This window comes from Chaetodon trifascialis, chromosome 17, assembly GCF_039877785.1.
Source record: "Chaetodon trifascialis isolate fChaTrf1 chromosome 17, fChaTrf1.hap1, whole genome shotgun sequence".
NCBI lineage: Eukaryota > Metazoa > Chordata > Actinopteri > Chaetodontiformes > Chaetodontidae > Chaetodon > Chaetodon trifascialis.
Genome location: NC_092072.1, coordinates 11431001 through 11452263, shown reverse-complemented (window position 1 = coordinate 11452263; position 21263 = coordinate 11431001). Strand labels below are relative to the sequence as shown.

The window sequence follows — 21263 nt, the reverse complement described above, 5'->3', positions numbered from 1 at the left end:
GCTGCTCCGCTGCCAATCACATGAGTAGACTAGCAGAGCAAAATCAGGCCCTTTGAATTACTTATAAGGAGGAAAAAGGAGTTAAAGAAGCCATTGTGTTTATTTTGGTCTCAATGAAGCTGCTCTTCTAAGACGTGTTTCAAGAAAGGGGGCTGTGCAAGTGTGGCAAAGTGTGATAACGAGGGAAGAAAGCGGAGTTTGTGTTAACTTATGGGTAAAACCCCTTCAGGACTTTGGCTACAGTTTCTGTAAGAGCTGAATGGAATCGTTCAGATCAGGTGAGTGTTGTTGCAGAGGTGATTTTGCAGGGGCTCATGGGTAATCATGAGGGGCAAGTTGAGAGTTTCATGTTTTTTAGTCTTATGTTGAGACAATTCTGTGACCTCTGAGCTTGTTAGACTCCCCCCAAAAACACTGGACACACTCACAAATGTGTGCCAATCAAGCTAAGAACAAAGCTGTTTTTATAGTATCTGAACAATCGACCCAAAGCCGTCATCTTACCAGGCCTATCGATCCCAGTGATCTGATCAGATGAGAAGCCAAAATGTATATCCATGCCCTTAAAAGCCACAAACATAGGTTTTGGGTTGATGTGCCCTGGTTTTGAGAGCTCTGTCTCTGAGACTTCTCCCTAAGCAAAAGGGGTTGCACAAGATCTACATGAATTACTGAACAAATGTGGGCAGCAATTTTTGAGGTCTGGAACCCCACAATGGAGACAAATGTCATGTCTGGTGCTCATATCACTCACAAATGACATTTAAAAACTTCAACAGTGTTCCACAAAGATATATATGCCATGGTTACTCTTGATAAGCCTCCATCCATGGAGCTGAAAGGCTTTAAAACACTCCTGTTTTTCCTGGGATTGGCACATATTTAACCTCTCTCTCCTGCTGTCCTCCTGTTTAATCATTTTCCTGTAAATCTCCTAACATTGACAGGTGTTGCAACCACTAATTTGATGTGTTCGAATCTACATTCCCATTATGTATAAAACAAGAAGAAGAGGAAGAATAAGAGGGATGAGCGTGAGAGGGAAGGAGTAGCTGCCAAAAAGGCTAAAAATTTGTGTAAGTATCTCACCAAATGAGAGGAGGCTTAGCCGTTACTTACTGAAGAGCACCGTCAGTCAAAGTCATGCTTTTTGTAAAACATGCCACATGATTTTAGTGTATCACACAGAAGGAAAGGCGACGTGAGCCAGCATGACAAATCTGCCGAGCATAAGCACGACCAAGAGGTGCAGAAACATGCTCCAGAAGTGACTGCAGTTAAACTATCTCTCCCATCCATATTCATAATCAACCTCTGCTACCAATCGTCTCACTTGCTAGTAGCCTCTCTCAAAATCACAACTGAAACATATCCTGCAAGAAATACATAATTAAACAAAGTGCTGGATTTATATGACCTTTCATGCTTTCATTTATATAATGCAGGGATGTTCACTTTCAAGCAGACGAGCCCCTGTAATCCGGACTCAAATCATCCTACCTACTATTTACTGACTACCTCCGTGTACTCAGACCTCTGTAATCAAATGTGCATTATGTATGCGGGAACCACATTTCTAAATACAAAAGATGTGATCCGGTCAGCATGTGCTCCAAATTTCATGGCTTGCAAAAGGCCCACTGTGAATCCCTTTTCGTGTTTCTGCAGGGGACGAAGCTGAAGCACACTGTTCCCACTGAGTACATCTAACCGAGGCTTTTTGCTAATTCATACGACCTGAAGTGGACTCCCTGAGAGTGTGAGAGAGGAGGAGAGGCAGGAAAAGGGGAGGAAGAAAGCGAGCTTGCCGCTGTGCTGCCTGTTCAGGCACTCTGACATTTCTGCTGCCAGGCTAAAAGTAGCGCTCCTCCAGTCATAATTCAGTGTGCTACAGCGCAGCAGGAAAAGAATGACAAACTGGAGCAAACATGTCGTACACAACCTTTTGTGCAGAGATGACAACAAAGACGTGTGATACATTCCATTTTTATTAGAGTAACTCTGAAGTGTCACATGTAGGTCAAGCTTGTAGTTGTAATACAAAGTGTCATGTCTGGGACTTGCTTTATGGCCTCTATCTTTGACTTAATATTTCATTTTTTGCATTTTAAAGGAATTTCTACACTGCCAACATCCTCAAAAACAGTCTTACATAAGTTCAGTGGTTCTCAAACCTTTTAATCAGGCTAGCGGTATGGCTCTACAGGAATGGCAATGTTTTTTTTTTCAGCTCTCTACTTTTGTTCAAATTGAAATATGTCAGCAACTGTTTGATGGATTGTTGTGAAATGCATTCATGGTGCAGTTGGTGACCCCCTGACCTTTCATTTAGCACCACCAACACCTCAGCTTTCTTTTATCCAGTGCAATAATTCATCTACAATACTGATTGCCCCAAAGTTTGGTACAGATCATCGTGGTTCAGATCAGAATTTGTGGTGTTCAGACCCCCAGGTTGGGAACCACCTTGAGACTGTTGCAGAATCACACATCCTATTCTTCAAGCTGAGTTCATTCAACACTGAATTCTAATTTTGTCATTCAAAAACCTCAGAAATGAGCAAATCCACTTCTAATGATGAACCTAATGATTCAGAGAGAATATAGGCCAGCGGTAGTAAATTTGCATTCAGCACCAATAAGAATGAAACACTTGAATATTCAACACAAAACATGCACATCACTAATCCAAAGAGCTAATTAGAACAGAAAATATAAATGATCCATATTCTGCAACCTTCAGCTCTGTCTGTGAATCAACACACTGATGCCTGCTGGCCAACCTCCGCAGGAATCTGTGAGCTGTGATTGGCTGGTTTGCTGCGAAGAGTCAGCTGGCTGCGTACCTTCTGGCTGTGATGTTCAAAGGGAACGTCACATTACCATCGGTGTATCTCAGTCAGAAGTGGGTCAGTGGAGGCATTAACATACATTACACACCAAATGATGCAATATCTGGGAATATCCCCGTGCTCACGGTCCACTCATCATCAGCGGAGCTGCTGCAGAGCACTCAGAGCGTGCATGGAGCTTAAATATGTCTTAAAATATATATATATACACAAGTGTTAATGTGTACAAAGCAAGCAGTTGGTGTGTAATTAAACCCTTCTCTGAGCAGTTTAAAAGATAATACGTAGCAGAGCACTTGTGTGTGTATGGCTGACTATTTTGCCGCTGATGTGTGTGTGTGTGTGTGTGTGTGTGTGTGTGTGTGTGTGTGTGTGCGTGTGTGCGTGTGTGCGTGTGTGCGTGTGTGTGTGTGTGTGTGTGTGTTTCAAAGGGGGGAGGGTGCTTCATCAGAGTAGTAGTAGTCGTAGGAAGGAATAGTTCAACATTTTGGGAAATATGACATATCTATGACTCTACGACATATGTGCAGCTGGTTAGCTTAGCTTAACATGAAGACTGGAAACAGGGGAAATAGCTGATCTGGCTCTGCTAAAAGGCAACAAAATTAAAGCCCAGTAATGCCCGTGTTATCTCCTTTGTTTAAAGGACCAGTGTGTAAGACTGAATGGCACTTAGTGAGGTTGCAGATTACCTAAAACTTGCAAAAAAACATGAAAAAATATAAAAGCTGCTCTTTGGAGCCAGTGTTTGGTTTGTCTGTACAGGGCTATAGAAACATGGCGGTGCATAGGGGTCTCCATGGAAGAAAACCCGCTGCCTCTGGAGATATAGAGTTCATTCTGAGGTAATGAAAATATGACTCTTAAGTGATTAGAGACTAATGAAAAAGCATAATTATGTATATTATGTTCCATTTCTTTGAATAGAGTGCAAAAATGACCCACTTGTGCACCGAAACCTCTGACCGAACTGTTGTTGGTTAAGTTGCATTATGGGCAACTGGGGGTCCAGATGGACTGAAAAATACAATATCACTGGTTCTGCTGCACCAAACTTCAATGCTACATTGGTGGAGTACTCTTTTAAACACAAAACACAAAAAACAAAAAGAAAAGAGTGACATGAAAAGTGCGAGGCAATCTATGAAGCGTCATTATCCATAATGGCCTTTCCACAGTCATGGTCAGAGATTATTTTTCAAACAGCTGCAAAAAATGAACAATATTCAATTATTATACTTGACAGCATTCCCCCCCCCCCTTTCTTCTACCTCTGAATAATTATCAACCAGGTCATGCTGTCACCCCATCACTGAATGTAAGATTACAGCTGGTTTTGAAATAAAAACACTCACACTAAGTACACATAGAAAAGATTTTCTTGTGGTGCATAATGCTTGGTTAAAAACATCTGCCTGTTATACAAGAACGCCCACACTGCAGAGGGCACGGCTCCTCTCGGCTTTCTAAAAAGGGTAAAAGTTGAAAAATCAATAAACAAACTCTGCACAGAGCTCCTGCAAAGAGGAGCTGGAGACAAAAAGCATGAAGTTCTCATTAGTTAAGGATTCATTACACTGAAAAATCACTGCATGTAATAAATGCAGAATATGCTTTAAAGGAGCTATATGTGAACATTTTAGTTCAAAACATTCAAAAACTAACTAACTTCTGGCATGCTGATGCCTCCCTTCCTCCTCACTCAACTATATCATTTTTTGGTGATGATTTTTAAGCATCAGAGCCAACTCAAGCATTCAGCAAACAACCCCACCTACACAGCTGAAGAGATCCCTCTGGGCCACCCTTCAGCCATACACTCTCCTTAACCCCGATCACAACCACAAGTCACAAACCAACCAGTCTGACCTGGCTGTGATCCTCGAGCAGCCCACCTGTAAACCCACGCCTGCTTTCACACTTTACAACTGACCCTTGGCAAGCCTACCGTCCTCGTAGAAGACATCCTCCGCTTCCTCACGCATCATCTCATCCAGGTCATCCTCTGCAATGTCGGTCATAGCCATCACTACTCCTCTTCTTCTTCTTCTTCTCTCCCCCTCGTCTCCCTCGGCTGACGAATCGGAGCTTCAGAGAGAGAGTGACTGGGCTGTAAAATTGAATCAACGCCGGCTCGGCCTCTTCGCTTCAGGCGACAGTCCGATCACCGGCAGGCTCCTCACTCGAGAGGCACAGGACTGGGACTGCGCTGAGCTTCAGCTCTCTGCACGAGGATGTGTGTGTGAGTGCATAAGTGCCAGGTGAAGTGTGTGCGTGTGTGTATATGTGTGAGTGGGTGAGAGAGAGGACTCCCAGCAACCTTCACTAAGTTTCAGCAACAGTACTGATTTCATAAGATCCTGTGCAAAGCTGAAGTGAGAGTGTGCTGTTTGGAGAGCACTTGTATGAGTAAGTGTGCGCATGTGTGTGTGCACTGCACAGGGAGGGTCAGTGGTGTGTGCATGTATGTGTGTCCATATGCACAGCATGGCTCTCTATGTTCAGCTCGGGCAGCTGGTGATTAACAGGAATATTTAGATTCTGTATTTTGAGCCAGGAAGGACATGCAAAAAGGGTGTGAAAATGTGTGTGTGTGTGTGTTTGTGTGCATGTGACACAGCGTGTGAGATGTGAGGCTGGCTATACTTGTCATTCCTTCACAGCTCATGGGACCACACTGATTGCTCCCTCTATTTTTTCTCTTGGCCCACATTGAGGGGGCCTCAGCAGAGCTGATAACGTCTGGTGTCATCGTCTGCTGCTGAAAGTCTCCATGGTGCTGCTCAGGGTAAACACACCCACCTGCTCTGGAGGAGATGGATTCAGACACTGAGGGAGACTCTGTTTGCACCTCTCCTTTAATCATAGTTTTTACATTTGGGACTTTTGCATTGACGCTGACATTTGAGTCGCAGAGCTGCAGCAAGCATCTGTGTTTTTGAAGCATGACTATGAGCCAAATTTTGAACAACTCCTACAGGTTGTTTGGCATCACTTATTGCTGTTTTGAAGACGTATCCAGAATCCTCAAAGACTCATCTATCCAGCTGGAATCATGAATTCCACCTGCTGCACAATACAATTGATTTTGAACGGCTTTCTCAAGCTGTGAATCTTGCCAAACAAAGATAGCAGCCAGAAATGACATATCTCCCTGCTTGTCTTGTAAAATGCATCACCAAAAGTTTTATGATGAGATTTATGCAGCTTTATATATTAATTGTATTTTCCATAGTTGTGATTGACAGGCACAAAATCCACTCAGTTGCTGTGGAGCGTTTAATCATACTAAAGAGCATGTGATACAATCGAAAGCTGGGAGGGGGCCTGGTGTTGTTGAGGTTGGTCACAGGAATACATTCATATTTTTTGTGTCACTTGCAACTTGGTAAATTAATTAAAAATCCTCTTTGCTGTGCAGCAGCCAATATATTTTCATGCAAGGATTTAAAATCCTTCAGGAAATGCAATGTTTGACTTTGTGACTTCAGTGTAGAGTAATTAACCGATGCAAAAGTCTCAAACTGCCAAAACAACACATGTGAGAGAGGCAACGGTTGCTATGTTGCTCCATGAGATTAAAAACAAGACAGCTGCTCTGCGAGGCTGTACTTAGGCACACCAGTGCTTCGATCTGAATGCTAACACACTCACACTGACAATGTTAACACGCTTTGGCAGGTATAATGTTTACTATGTATACTGTCTTAGTTCAGCATGGTAATATGCTAACATTTGTTAGTTAGCACTATAGACAAAGTGCAGCTGAGGCTGATGGGAGTGTCATCAGATTTGCAGCCATCTGGCCATAAACTGTATAAAGTAGCCTATTCAACCAATTAAATTTTGGCCTGATGAACAAATGAATGAATGAATGTACAACTTCAATCCAGCATATATTTCAATCTGGACCAAAGTGAAGGGCTGCTTGGATAAAAACTGGGTCCAACTTGTGAACCAAACTAACTCCAAACTCTTGTCACATGTCATGGTGAACTTTCCAGCCAAGCCGTGCAGGGCGGTTCTACTCTTTGATTTCGAAAAAGTTTTCATCCATCTTTTTAAAAGTTTTGCACCATCCCCAGGAGGCCCCTTACCAGTGCCTCTCAAGTATTTCATGCCCAGTCCCAAATCACTGGTAGCATGCAGTCTTGTCTCTTTTTGACCTTTAATTTATTCTAAGATGAATAAGAAAAAGCAGCCAGACACAGAATTTCTTCCTCCTTCTCACACCAGGTCTCTGTCTGTCTTCTCTGTGCAGTTTCTCTGACTCACTCCCCATTTACACAAACCAATTCCCAACCAAAATAGAAACTAGGCTTCAAGTCAATTCATTATCGCTTTTCCTTCAGACTTCCTCTCCCCTGCCACCGCCTCCCTTTAAGGCCAAAGCTCAAGGGAACGAACCTGAAGACGAACTCATTTTCACTCAGGCTAGTCCAGACAACTCAGATGCCTCACATCTATCAGGGGGTGGGATGTGGGGTCTGAATACGCACGAAGAACATGTAGTGAGGACTGAGAGTTATTTTGGGTAATTTGCTGGGTTAATGGTGATGGTTGCAAGTTTATAGGATGGGAGGATTTCTTATTTGTCTGAGGTCACTGAGGAGGATGGTGTGAGGAATAGAAGCAGGGACAGAGTGTGCGCATGTGTTCGCATGTTATCTCTTGTTCCGATCCAGGAACCAAAACTGTGACAGCGGCTGAAACTGGAAGTGAAAACAGGGACTCTGAACAGCTTTGGCCACATCAACCCACAACACTCTCGCAAATCACTCTTTATAAATCATCAAAAGCTATTGTAAGTACCTGCATCACTGATTCAGTTCACTTCAGAATGTGTCACCGTTCATGTTGCTCTGCACTTAAGTAGGACATCCAGTTTGCTCTCCAAGCTTTTGCATTCAGGTCCATACAAAAAACCAGCCTATAGAAATCATTTCACAAGGTTGACAACTTTTATATGCAACAGTATTCACATTATGATTGTTTCTGTGGCTTTTGCTTTGATGAGATTTTAACAAGGAAGAAATGTACTGTGGGTCACTGCTGCTGCTGCTGCTAAAAGCTGCTGATTCAGCCAGTGAGAAAGGCGGTAGAGATTTGTTTGTACTTGCACTAAACAGCTCTAGTTTTAGCTTATGAGTGGTGCAACGGCCTCTTGTTATGAGAAGAAGAATCGCGCACACAAGAGATGAAATTACCAGTCAAGTTGACAAAAAACGAATTAGCAGTCAGCTAATGCAAAACGGACAAAAAATTAGTGGGAGGATTTGTTGTTTTTCTGTGGTTCATATGACTGCAAACTGAACATTTTGGGGTTTTGGCGTGTGAGTCAGAAAAAACACTGGATTTGTAGGTGATACCTTGAATCTGAGATGGAAGTTTTTCAGTATTTTCTGACATTTAATCAACTAAATGATTGGAAAAAAAAAACAGTCATTAGCTGTGAGCTGCAGCCATAAGGCAAAAACACACTCACACAGATGCGCGCACAACTGCAGAGGGCAAGTGCTTTGGACTGTGTTTCACATAATGAGCAGGGTGGGAGACAGCAGTTTGAAAACACCCTGCTGACAGTATGGAAAGACACAGGCTTGACTAATCCACAATGAGAAGTGGCAGAGAACAGTTAATGCATCTCTAGGGCAATCATACAGCTACAAACTTCCTGATCAAAGTGAACGAGCAGCATTCCCAGCAGCAACAGGAAATTACAGAAAGTGGTGAAACAAACTGCATAACAGACCCATGAAGGTGCAGCGTGATGTGCAGTGAAATAACCCCCCACATGCTGCGTGATACATATAATATTATCCCTAAAATTACTTCACGATCATGCATCTCGGCATGGCTCAACACCAGTTTATTTCATGATAATAGCCACATGAACGACTTGCAAACACTGAGTTCTAACCAATATGGTGGCTCCCAGCAGACAGCAGGGACACTTTGACTTAGTGCTCTGATCCTAGAAACACAACGCGGGGAGCGCAGAATCACTGGTCATGCAGGCAAGTAAACAGAAAACACAGTCACATACAGAACACTGACACATGCAAAGCAAAGCCCACTGCTTATGCAGATACGTCCCACTCCCATCTGTTCGCTGCTATAATCTTCCAATGTTCTGGTGACTGTATCATGATTTATGTGCAAAGCATTTCTGAGATTAAACCCAGAGTTACAGTATTAACAACAAAAATGGAGCATGCACTGGAAGTTCCAAATCCAACTTTTCTTTTTTTTTTCCCCTCAGCAGCAACTTCTGACCGGGAGCTCTTCTACAGGCAGCGGTGGCAGAAAACGGGGTCAAGTTCAGGCTGCACTTGCCCTGCTGCATTTCAATGACTGGGTACATTGTTGTGACCAGCAGAGAAAACCCCCTGCTTCGGGAAATGCAAACGCATGCTGCTGGGACGCAAACACACTCATCCATATAATAATACTCACAATGGCACCAAAACACTGCACAGACAAAACAGACAAGAATGTACACACACCACACACACACAAACACACACAGTTGTTACTCCAGCATTGCAAAGAGAAGCACAATCAGACCCGCTCGGTACAATGGTGTTGTTTGAATGGGGTCAAACAATGGAACTCTTTGGCATCTGAATCGAGCCAGATGATGAGTGTCCCAGGAGACTGAATAGGCGGCTTCAGCCTCCTACACACTCGCTCCTCTGGCCCTGACAATATGCATCAGTGCGCCGACTGTTACTGTGGACTAAAATATCCGTTATTAGCATGGAAGCAGCAACTCATTAGCATCCTGGGCTAATTCTATGGTGCGAGCTAATTTGCATGTATGCAGCTTCTTCCACAGATGCTACGATGGCCACAAAAAACTAGAAAACTAGAGAATGTAATTAGCGTCAGACAACAGTATGCCTTCATTAAAAGCAGACAGATTTAGGTGTGCTGACGTGATGTACTGGCAGCTTTCCTGGATTGGCTGGAGGACACAACAACATCTCAACAAACAGCCAAGCACACAGAGAATTCAATCAAGTTAACTTTTGCAGTATTATAGAGAAAATGGAAAATTAGCTTGGAAATATTTAAAAAGCGCACAGTTTCACAACTCAGATCATGCTATTTTTTATCATCAAAAGCTATTCTGAGTTTGTCAGAGCAGAAAAGAGTTTACTTGTTTGTGTCTAAACTGACTCATGTATGAAAATGATCAATGTTTTTTATGCTGTTTTCCTGCACTCCAGGACTGTAGCTGCCAATGAGTCACTAAGGTCATGTTTTTGTTTTTTTTTTCAGGACATTTGGGTTTTTTAGCAACTTGCAGGGCATTTTAAGTTCTACAATAAAAAAAAATCATACTTGCTAGATATCCAACAGGCTGATTCCAGCATTTTCCTCACCTCGATATATTTAAATTTGGCTAAAGTAAATAGATAAATCCAGAGTTCAGCATTTTACCGCCAGCATTTTACCTCATGACTAATCTGAGTTTTCTTTAAAGCATAATGCTTGATGATAATAACGTTAAATCTATGTGTGAGATACACACACAGAACAAAATATAAAGAAACAATTAAACAGGCAATGAAACTATAAAAATTACGAGCATGAATGAAGAGTGGAAAACACACTGGCCACACAACAGGATATTGTTGCAACACAAAGAGCCAATTCATAAATCCTGTGGAAACTGGATTTCCGAGTACAGGGAACTTGAGTAAATGCATGCTGCAACAGCATGTCCCCCCAGACCCAGACTGCTCAGAGATGTCAAATACATGCAGAGACGAGTAGGTGGGGAAGTTTAAGGCGGAGACGGCTGGGAAAAAGTTCATGATGTCAGCATGACTTCCTCTGCCAAACCATGACAGACAGATATGGGTCTAAGGTGATGGAAAAGGACGGAAATATAATGTCCTTTTTGGACGACTCTGCCAGAGCTCCTCAGTTCAGCTTGTGTTTGACAATTCCCACAGACTCATGTGAGTGAACGTCAGAGAGGAGCAAAAGGACGGGTTAGAAAGAGACCTCTCTGGGCATCTTCTCTCTTCTCCTATCGTTCCCACTTTGTTCCCTCCACCCCAGGCCCCTGCCTCTTTTTTTCTCCCACTAAGAAGGATGACAAAATGGGATGATTGTGAAGGGGCGCCTGGTTACCCTGGTAACAATAATGAGGGCATTGCATGGTAAATCCAATTTGCCATGGCACTCTCTGAGTCATCTGAGGTGCACGTGTGTGAGTTAGTGTGTGCGTGCGACGCGCCGTGGCTTCATTCTGATGGAGGACAACCATAATGTATCAGAGTGCCATCCACCACATACTCATGCATGTGGACACACACAGTTTAAAGACACACACAGGCTCACACACTTTGCAATTTCTTCACAACCAAGAGCTGTTCCTATTTCAATAAACAACAACAATGAACTGGAGACCACAGAGGGACGTCTTTTGTACAAGAAGTCACAATAAACAACAGCTTGTCATGATCACACCAAAGACACGAGCCAGCAAAACCTAAATTGTCCAAATCTTAGACCTGAGAATGGCTTTAATGAATAAAACTGAGAGCTATGCATAAAACATAGAGCAATCAGCATGACCCGCTGATTGAAACACCTCATGAATACCTGGAGTCAGAGGTATTTAACCAGAAAATTAGCCTGTGCAAACAAGAGAGCATCAGAATGTATGAACGTGCAAATGAGTCCTGAATTTCAAATTATTTTAGTTCAAATAGTTTCTTAGCAGCAGCAGCAGCAGCAGCAGCAGCAGCAGCAGCAGCAGCAGCAGCAGCAGCAGCAGCAGCAGCAGCAGCAGTTACACATTATTCAGACAAACACCACCTGCACAAACATGCAGCCTGTAATTGTTTGAATATACTGCCCGGTTAATGTGCAGGGGGAGGCATGGTGAGATGAAAGAAACCACCAAAGTAGATAAAAAGGCGAAAGTAAAGTTGGTAGATATACTGTACCTACTGTAAGTGTATCGGTATCTTTTCATCTTTATGTGGTTGTATGTCCTGACTCTGCGGTGCATTATGTTAAAGAATAATCCCAGCAGACGCCTTCTTGCCACTGTGAAGCTTATAACTCCTTTTGTGCTGTCACCAATTTCTATTTTTGCGCTCTCTCCCTGTCTCTCCCTGTCGCTATTGTATTTTGCCTTTCTCTGTTCCACAATTGGATCCTTTTCTCTCGCTCGTTTACTCTTTGCCTTTCTGTCTCTGTCCCAGAGTGCACAGAGGGCATCAGACAATGGCAGCAATACAGCCGCAGCATGCCAGCTGTGCAGGCTGGCACCACAGAGATGGCAGTGCCCATGTTGTGGCCTGCTGCTGCCGGCTACACCTGGAGGGAAGAGATAAGAGGCAGCTGAGGCACTCAACCAAATGAATCAGCAGACCACAGCCTCGTCTGCTCATTTGTCTTTGACCCTATGTATCAAATTTAGACGCATGTGCACGAGACAATATGGAGGACGATCTCATTAAACGACTGCAAAGTTTTAATGTTTTGATCAGGTTTTCATAGGATGGATTTGTTTCAAAAGCCGTAATTTACTGTCAAACTCCATCCATAAATCCAGGGCAGAAGCTGTGTGCACGGGCCTGCAGTAAAAGTGATATTCAGCATTGAAAGACTTTGGAGGGTGGTGGGGGTTTTTTTGTTAAAAATAAACATACAAAGACACGTAAAAATCTACTAACCAGCCTGGATTATGAAAAGAAGATGAGATCTTTCCTGGACTTAATGCTGCACTGCAATACAAAACCTTCTTTATTTGAACGTACATGGATTGACTATGAATGACTGGATGCTGATTTGTAGCCTTAAACAATCATGACATCATGGGTGTAGCCATCAAATTCATATTTAAGACCCTTTTGCACCCTTCTTGCTCTAAAAGAAGACAGCTGGAAACATAAAAAGTCACCCTAAGACAGAGGTTTCAACCAACTGAACCGAATGAAACGTTAGCTTACTGAGCTGCAGCTGATAAAGTCTACCAGCAACAGTTGTCATTTCACCCGGCAGCACTGATGGTTGGTGGCTAGAAATGAGACGCGTTTGTCTTCGAGGACCTATTGTTTCAGAAATGACTGTTGATTTCGAGAGGGAACCCGCCACCATTATTAAACTGCTTGTGCTGTGCAAGAACGAAACGCGTGGCAACAGAAACTTAAGGGGGATGGAGCTCAGCGAGCGGTCAGTTAGAGCACATGAGACCAAATGGAAGATGTGCTTGACTTTCTGAAAGCACCGTTACATGCTGCTGCCATTGAATTACCTTGCCGTTACTGAGCAGGTTTGTGACTAAGCAGTTCATTAGATATTGCATAATGCAGGGCTATTTTTGACAGGGAGACATTTTCAGGTTGGGGAGATCAAGAAACCAGATGAAGAGGGTTGCAGCAGGGTGGGGCAACAGGGTGGCAAGAGATACGAGAACCGCAGTTTCCTCTCCCACGCCGCCCAGCATATCCCCGTGTCCTCCAGCACACAGCACAACCAACACCTGCTGGGTACAGAAAGGGGAAGTCGACTTTCAAAACTGGAAAACACAGGCAACTGATGCAATGTGTGCTGTAGATGGAAGATATTACCCACCGTTATGAGCTTCAGTGTTACTGTGAGACTCATGGTATGACACGGAGCGGGCATGTTGCACTATGACCAATAGGCATGTACATACAATCAAACACAAACACCTGGATTCAAGAGCTAAAGCCAGCAGGCAGAGGTGGGATGCTTTTATAGCCTTAAACAAATTCTACCAAGCGAACAGGAAGGGAGGATATCACAACACAGCTTCTGAGAAGTAGGGTGTGGACTTGGTGGGAAGGTTGGGCAACAGTGTGTAAAATAACATTAAGTGCCTATTGCAGCTGTGTTTCCCTGAGAGCACAACAGAGTGCAAGCATGCCACTGTAGCCGTAAAGCGTGTCACATTTAGGAAGTGGGTGGAGGATTTATTCAGAGTTGGAGGATGACAGAATGGTCAGTGAAAGTGTTACACATGTGGCCTTTCTGCCCCGATGGTCAGAGGGACGGGGGCAGAGGGAGCTGGGCTGGAAACTGTACTGACAGCTCATCACCCTGCATGAGGGCATCTACAAAATGCCCTCTGTGTGGGTGTGTGTGTAAGTGTGTTTTCCCTGTATCTGGCTTTGCATCAAGTCCCTCCAGAGTGATGACATCTGCTGTGACTTCACATCTGTCCCCCCTGGAGTACGCACTAGTTACACCAACTGTATATGACCTACATACATCTCCATTTTTGTTAATGAGCAATTTGTTCCTGAGACTGGATTTACTGTATTCAAGCACCATCGAAGGTTGCAGCTATTTCAGATACTCCATGCAAATCCTTCCATGAAACAATGGAATGACAGTCACCCGACTGGTCACTGTAGACATATTTAAAATTTGTTCAAAGAAACAGATTTCAGCTGAGAGGAACACGCAGAGACTCTCCCACAGCAATGGAGAATCGAGGCCTTCTTTCCGGTTCATCAGCATTTGAATGTTTCTTCTCATCTGTGAAGCCAGCATGGGTTTAACTGAGGCCAGCCATCTTGCTCACTCGCACGCAAGAACACACACACAATTATGTTAGTCTGGCATCTTTCTGAGGCGAATGGACACTCAATAAAGCCACATCCTGGCCACCATGAAAACCCAGGAGTTCTACTGAGAAGCACAAAGAGGAAACTGGCAACTCAGTGACATGGGAACCATGAGCTCATGAGCTAGCGTTGCCATATACTCAGGCGATGCCAAATCTTCCAGCCTTGTCCTTGAGAAACTTGCATAAAGTTTAGTCAGTCAGCCTGATGCTATTGAGTGAGAACCTCTCAGCTGTGTCCCAGTGAGTTGGTGAGGTGGTGGGAGGCGTCCACGCAGCGTGTCTGCTCTCTGATGGCAACGTGTCTAAAGCTTGACGGAAACTGAAGGATGATTTGGCAAGCAGGCTATAAATCCTGAGACAAGAATGTGGAAAACACACATTGAAAAGAAGAGGAGATAGAGCCAGCAGATGCTGAGAAAAGGAAGAGGACAGTGGATCAGGTTCTTCAATATAAGCGTTTTTCTGCAGCAGTCCAGGCATATTGTCCTGCTGCTGTGGGATATTAATATAAATGCCTCCAAGACCAAATGAAAAAACAACCTTGTCTGCTCATTGCGACTCCATTCTTCGCAGCATATTGTTAAGTGTTTTTCCGGTAATGGCTGTGTTGTGCTTCTCCATCATGAAGTCGCTTTCAGAGTGTGTTTTCTTTCAGACATTGTGAGTCATCGTGAACCAAAACAACAAAACGAGAAGACAAGGCCAACCTGAACTTTTCTTTTATTACCTCTGGATTATAAGAAGAAGAACAACAACAACGACAACAACACCCTACTTCATCAATTCTATTTGCTCTTTCCATTACACAGAGAGGTCGTAGGTCAGGGTTGGCTACACAGAGATACATATTTTTTATGTAGATACTAACAGTAACAGTTCTATTATTTAGTATTTAAATAATATTTGGTTAAAAAAAACATGGTGGAGAGACAACTGGACTTAGATTCATTACATGGACACAAACATGACTCTAGATGAATGATAATGTTGCTCTGCGTCTCCTGGATGTGTAAGTAGGCAAATATTTCCTAACAAAATACCCATTTCAAACTAAAAGGTGAGGTGATATGTCAGTGTTGTCTTCCTTCCTCCTTCACATTATTGAGGCAGAAATCACAACCTGAGCAAATAAAACCGAAACTATTGGCATGGCTCGATGCACTGGAGGTAAAATAAAGATTTTTTGTTATTTGGATGAACAGACATTCGAACAGCATATTCTTGATAGAGCATCGTATAATGAAGGAAAACACACAGACCACAGACGGTGTAAAACATGGATGTGGTCTCCATCACTTTAAAGGAGGTTGTTATATTAAAATTCCCCTCACATACGAGGAAATTAGCTACAGAGACCAAAACAGATTTTTGTACCAGGCTGTAAACATGGAACAGGCATTTTAATCTGGGGGTCTATGGGGATTGACTTGCTTTTGGAACCAGCCTCAAGTGGCCATTTGAGGAACTGCGCTTTCTGGCCCTTTTTGCATGTTGCTGCCTGATACAGACAACATCTGCACGTCTGAGTTCATAGGCATTGTGATCACGGGCTGAAAATACTGTCCCATAGTGAAACCCAAGCAGACATCAGAGCTACAGCAGAAATAAACAAGCACAACACGTGCCCTTCTTCTTTGGGAGATGCAGCCTGTGTTTTATTTTGTTCTCTCCTCCCTCTGTCTCTCACACTCTCCCGTTGTCTTCCTCTCTTTCCATTAGTCTTTCTCTCTGTGCTCGTACGCTGCCCACGCAGCAGCCCTGCTTGTTGACTTCATTGTGTGAAATTACAGAGAAAGGGCCGACATGAGTCCGTGCTCACATGTGCCCTGAAAGCTCTGTGAATTGAATTCCTTTCAAGGTTCGGATAAGCAGCAGAGAAAGAAGAAGGAAAGGGGGGAAAAGGAGAAATAAAGGAAAATGAGGGGACGAGCGTGTGAGTGAGCAGAGAGAGAGAATCATTTCCAGCCACAGCTGACAACTGGAAAATGAGCCGAGGCAATTTGTAATCTCCTCTGATGTAGTTTCACATCCCAACGCCGCCTCCTGCATCACTGGCAGCCGAGGCTACAGCAGTGAGGAGGCGCGTTGCTATGGAGTGGGAAGATTTTCAGAGTGAGCACCATCACAAATCTGGTTGGAGACAAAAGAGGAGATGAGAGGGGTGATGAAGATCTGGGGGGGGGGGGGGAGAGAGGGAGGTCGCAGGGCACGATAAGTGAGGAGAGGAAAGAGCGATGGGAGAGAAAGAAGGCAATAAAGCAAATGCAACAAGGGCAGAGGTGAGGGACAGGGAGGTGCAGAGAGGAGGCGGGATGACAACAACAGAATGACGGAGAAGAAAAATGTGCATAAGTCAGGCGGGTCGTAGAAACAGAACGCTGACAATCTGCTAAAGTGTGTACGTTCACCACCTCCATCATGGCCTCAGCTCCATTTAAAGTAAAAAGGAAAAAGACAGAAGCTGACAGATAATGAGCGAGAGAGAGTTTTAACTGTGCGTCTCCTCACTGGGAAGCGTTTCTCTTTTCCATGTATTATTCATAAAACCAGTCAGCTGATCCTCCTGAGTCGCACTTTGGCCTCAGCTCGGTGCCAGAAACAGGAAGGAAAATCTTCAGAGGGGGAAGAGAGACGTTTTTCTAACATGACACACATTACCCCATTGTTGAGTGTAATGTTGGCGTTGCTTCACTTCCCTCTGAGCTCAGGTCAACATACAGCGTGTGTGTGTGTGTGTGTGTGTGTGTGTGTGTGTGTGTGTGTGTGTGTGTGTGTGTGTGTGTGAGAAATGAAGACACTGTATATTATTGAACTCTGGAGGCCCCCTACTGGTGAGTAGTGGGAATGCAAAGGATTAGTCAGGGTGGGGAAAAAGGCAAAATATAGAAAAGCATTGATGTCTTTGAAAATTGAAATATGTCTCAGAAACAAATGACAGCAGCCTCCTGTGGTACCTCATAATGTTTGAGACATCAACAAAATGAAACTCTGTTCAAGTCCAGCTTTTATCCAAAAAATCATTCTGACACAAAACAGAGGAACGTCACTGTTTCCATTAACATGAACAGCCTGACTGTAGTTTATTTAAACTTCCTGTTTCAGTCAATCTATTTTAGCCTCAGTCTGACAGTGAGAGTGTATTTTTATTAATAGTTTGGTGGTAACGCAGCTTTGATGTAGTCACCCTGTCTGTTGTGTTTGACAGCACAGTTCATATTAAAGGTTGAGTGTTTCTATCTTTGCTCAAAAGTGCTATAAAAACATAACATTGATGCCTCTGCTGCGTGGTGGCGGCTGGCAAAACCAAGCTACATCTACCCTCTTATGAATAAATACTGAGATAATCAGCTGCAGACAAAACCCCTAAAAGCCTCCTCCTGAGGAAATCATCAATAACCTTCAACCTCAGTGCTTCCTGAAGCTTCGCTGCGGCGGACGGTCAGATTATAAAGGGCAGAGAGTGGAAACAACAGCAGGAGAGTCAATGAGATGATCACACGGCTGCGCCCATGTAAAATCACGGTGCATCTCCAGAGTCTCCCCAGATTTGTAGTAGCTGCTCAGGACAAGCTGTGGGATGTTCAGCCAATGTTTGATGACTAGTTTGGTGGCATTTTGTCTCCCTCGCATCTTTGTAATGGCTTCTACACGGATGTGAGAGACAGAAATAGGCTTAAATTACTAGACACTGTAGTCACTGTGTTTGCATTTTCCAAAGAGTAGCCTGATGCTGTGTTTCTGTTATCACTGATGTGTAAATGGAAGAGTCTGAGGCGAAATCAGGAGTATATTTTGAGGAATTCTACAAGAGATGGAGCGAGGAAGTTTAATTATAACATTTCAATGTAATTTTTATGTAATTTCTAGACAAATTAACATGTCTTGCTATTCGTAAATTATTGCTCTCCTCCCACCTGAGCAGGTTATGATGGGTTTCAGTGCCTCCATCGAAACAACACTGATCAGATGCCATCCAGACTAATTGAATTCTCTTTTCTCTGTCATAACTGCACGGTCGATCAGCGGCCCCTCCTCACAGCCCCACCTGCCCCCAGGCTGAAACTACTTAATGTTGAGCACACAATTAGCAAATCCATCACACACTCACACAGTCTCTCAAACAACCGAACACAAAGCTTTTATGCTCAGTGAAGATGCTTCATCGATCCCTGGAGACAAAGCTGAATACCTTAGTGTGCAGAAAAACACATTTTTCTGTCTCACTCTCCTCATCTCTGCTTCAAAAATATCCTCGTAAAGGAGCGCCGGCCGGATGTGGGATGAGGACAGAACTGCACTCTGTTCAAGACAGAAGTTGTCGCTGCTAAATCGTTCCAGCTCAGCAACATTCAGCAGCAGCCAGCGTGCACTCACTTTCAATCGATGCACATCGATGGTATGCACTTAACATTACTTGCATGTTCTCCCTGTGCACGTCAGCAAAAATCTTACAAATGCAAAGAAAAAGGATTTTTTTTCAGGATAGGCCACCAAAATAATACGCCGCTAAACCCACTTGGCACAGCCACACGAGTGCTGTAATCCATTCTCCTACAATCTGATCCTACACAATCGACACAGATGTTATTTCAATTACACATTCACAGATCAAATAGACTGCAGTGTCAGCTGACTACGGTCTCTGTGTGAGAGCCACAGGAGTTCATAATAACAGCTTCCAAGCCAACATGTAAGAGTGAGTCTTAATCATCCGGAAGTGTCTCAGTCATACTGGAGATTTTTAACTCGCGTGGAGACACTTCCATCTTACTGGACCCTGCTCGTTGAAAGGGGCACTAACCAGGTGTGATGTTATGATTAATGCACACTGAAGCTATTATCATGAATTTGCATGCTGCCCAGTGCACAATTTCACTCCAAAACTGAGACATGTCCTGCAAAGTATCACGCTCGTCATCAGTCTTATCTGACACCAGGTTCACTGTAGGGGATGTAAAGTGATTTAGTAAAATCATCAGGCAACATTAGAAACGACAGCTAACAGTTGGCATTATCCACAGCATGAAGCACATCAGGGTTTTGTCAGAGCAGCAGCATCACATATTCTGCAGGACTCAGTAACAGCACTTCACTTGTCAAAGACAGATGACTTCACTGGGAGCTTCTCAGGTTCACAGCAGCACTTAGGCAATTAAAAGTGGAGCCAGGACACAGACATTTTGAAGGGAACAAAGCATAAGGACGGAGAGAAGCTAAACGGGGCCCTCTAGGGTCATTCGATGCATCATAGTCCTCAGATTAGTCAGAAATGAAGAGAGAATGATCATACAAAGACTAATCCTCTCATTCAGTGCACTTACGGTTGAACTCCCTGCGGCAGACATGAGGCCTCCAGGGTCGGCTTCGTATCCAGTTCAGGCGTCGAGGCAGCTCCATGATGCCAAGCTGGTGCCAGTGTGTAATGGCCACTCACCCATCAAAGAGCAGCACCCCGATGCTTCTTCCCATCCCCAGGACAGACGCTCCCTACAGAGCATTAGCAGTGCCAAGTACCACCTTACCAGCCTGGACCTTTTAAAGCCAATACTTCACTTTGTTTACAGCCTGTCCTGCACTTACTGGGACAGAGATGTTACAGTCGCTGTTGTTGTGCTCAGCTACATCTCCCCTCCGCTGCTTTATCTTTTATGCATGAGTCAGTGGAACCCAACTCGGACAGAGGCAGGCCTCTCTCCCCAGGAACGCGCACCTATCGCTGGGCAGCATCTGAAGCAGAGAGTGCCGACCCTGCTGAAATGTGACGCCTCTGCACCGAGCCCCCCTGGGAGGAAAGGTGGGTGGATGGACAGGAGGTGGGGCTTGGCCAGCCACCTGAGGAGGCTGGAAGGAAGACGGTCAGTCAAAGACACCATGACATAATCTCTTTCTCTGTGTGGACGTACAGACATCTAGTGTACAAAGCTATAATTCAGATCCAACATTATTTTGCTCACAAACAATAAGGTACAATAAATGTAAATTCAACAGTGTACGTCGTTCCTGGTTGTCCAAAGGTCCAGATCAATGCACAAAGGTGATAGAGCCGAGCAGTCAGCGCCCCTGGACTTAAGAATGAGCTGCCTGATGAGACCAGGGCTGCAAACTGTCTCATCTTTTAGATCACTTTTAAAAATCTCTTTTTTTAATTGCTTTATAATGAATTTATTTGTTTTATGACATTTTAGTTTGTGTTATCCTCTGTTCTGTTATCATTTGTAAAGCACTTGTATCTGCGTTTTTGAAAGGTGCTATGTCAAAGTTTTCAGAGAGCTGGTTAGCCACGAAAGACAGAAAATATATCTATCGAACTTTGAGAGGCCAAAGTCAAATATTCAAATTGCTTGTTCTGACAGACCAACAGTGTCACGCCTAAAGATATTCAGTTTCTGGTGACAGAAGAAACAAATCTGCTCACATTTACAAAGCTTAAACAGGTGAACGTTAGACATTTTGGTTGAAGTATGACTCTAATGATAATTAAAATAGTTCCAGATTAATTTTCTAATCAACAGATTAATCGCTTAATCCAATAACTGCACCAGCCCCATTTGTTCATTTTGAAATTAACCTTCATCAACAGCAGACTGAGCTTTGATGCAGCTCATTTACAAAAACACAACGGTACCTGGAGCTCCATTAACTGGAGCAGATCACTAAGCTGCAGTCTGACAGGACTTCAAGAGGCGTTACGAGATCATGACCTCTAGTGGCCGTCAGCTGCCCAGTGCAACCGACATGTCTGCTAGCTCTTCAGGTGGAGGACACAAAGTCAAAGTCACTGAAATACA

General features: G+C 43.8%; 1 protein-coding gene across 2 annotated transcripts in view; it reads right to left on the bottom strand.

Moving 5' to 3' along the window:
• Positions 1-11918, bottom strand: part of ripor2 (RHO family interacting cell polarization regulator 2) — a 65330-nt gene extending 53412 nt beyond the window's left edge. The window contains exon 1 of one of the 2 annotated variants that reach the window (XM_070984607.1): positions 11823-11918. In XM_070984607.1, coding sequence (XP_070840708.1) covers positions 11823-11883 — 61 coding nt within the window. In that variant the 5' untranslated portion in view covers positions 11884-11918. Of the gene's footprint in view, positions 1-4800; positions 5225-11822 lie in introns of those variants that run through there. The other variant, XM_070984606.1, reaches the window with a different exon arrangement.
• Positions 11919-21263: the final 9345 nt, after the last annotated feature.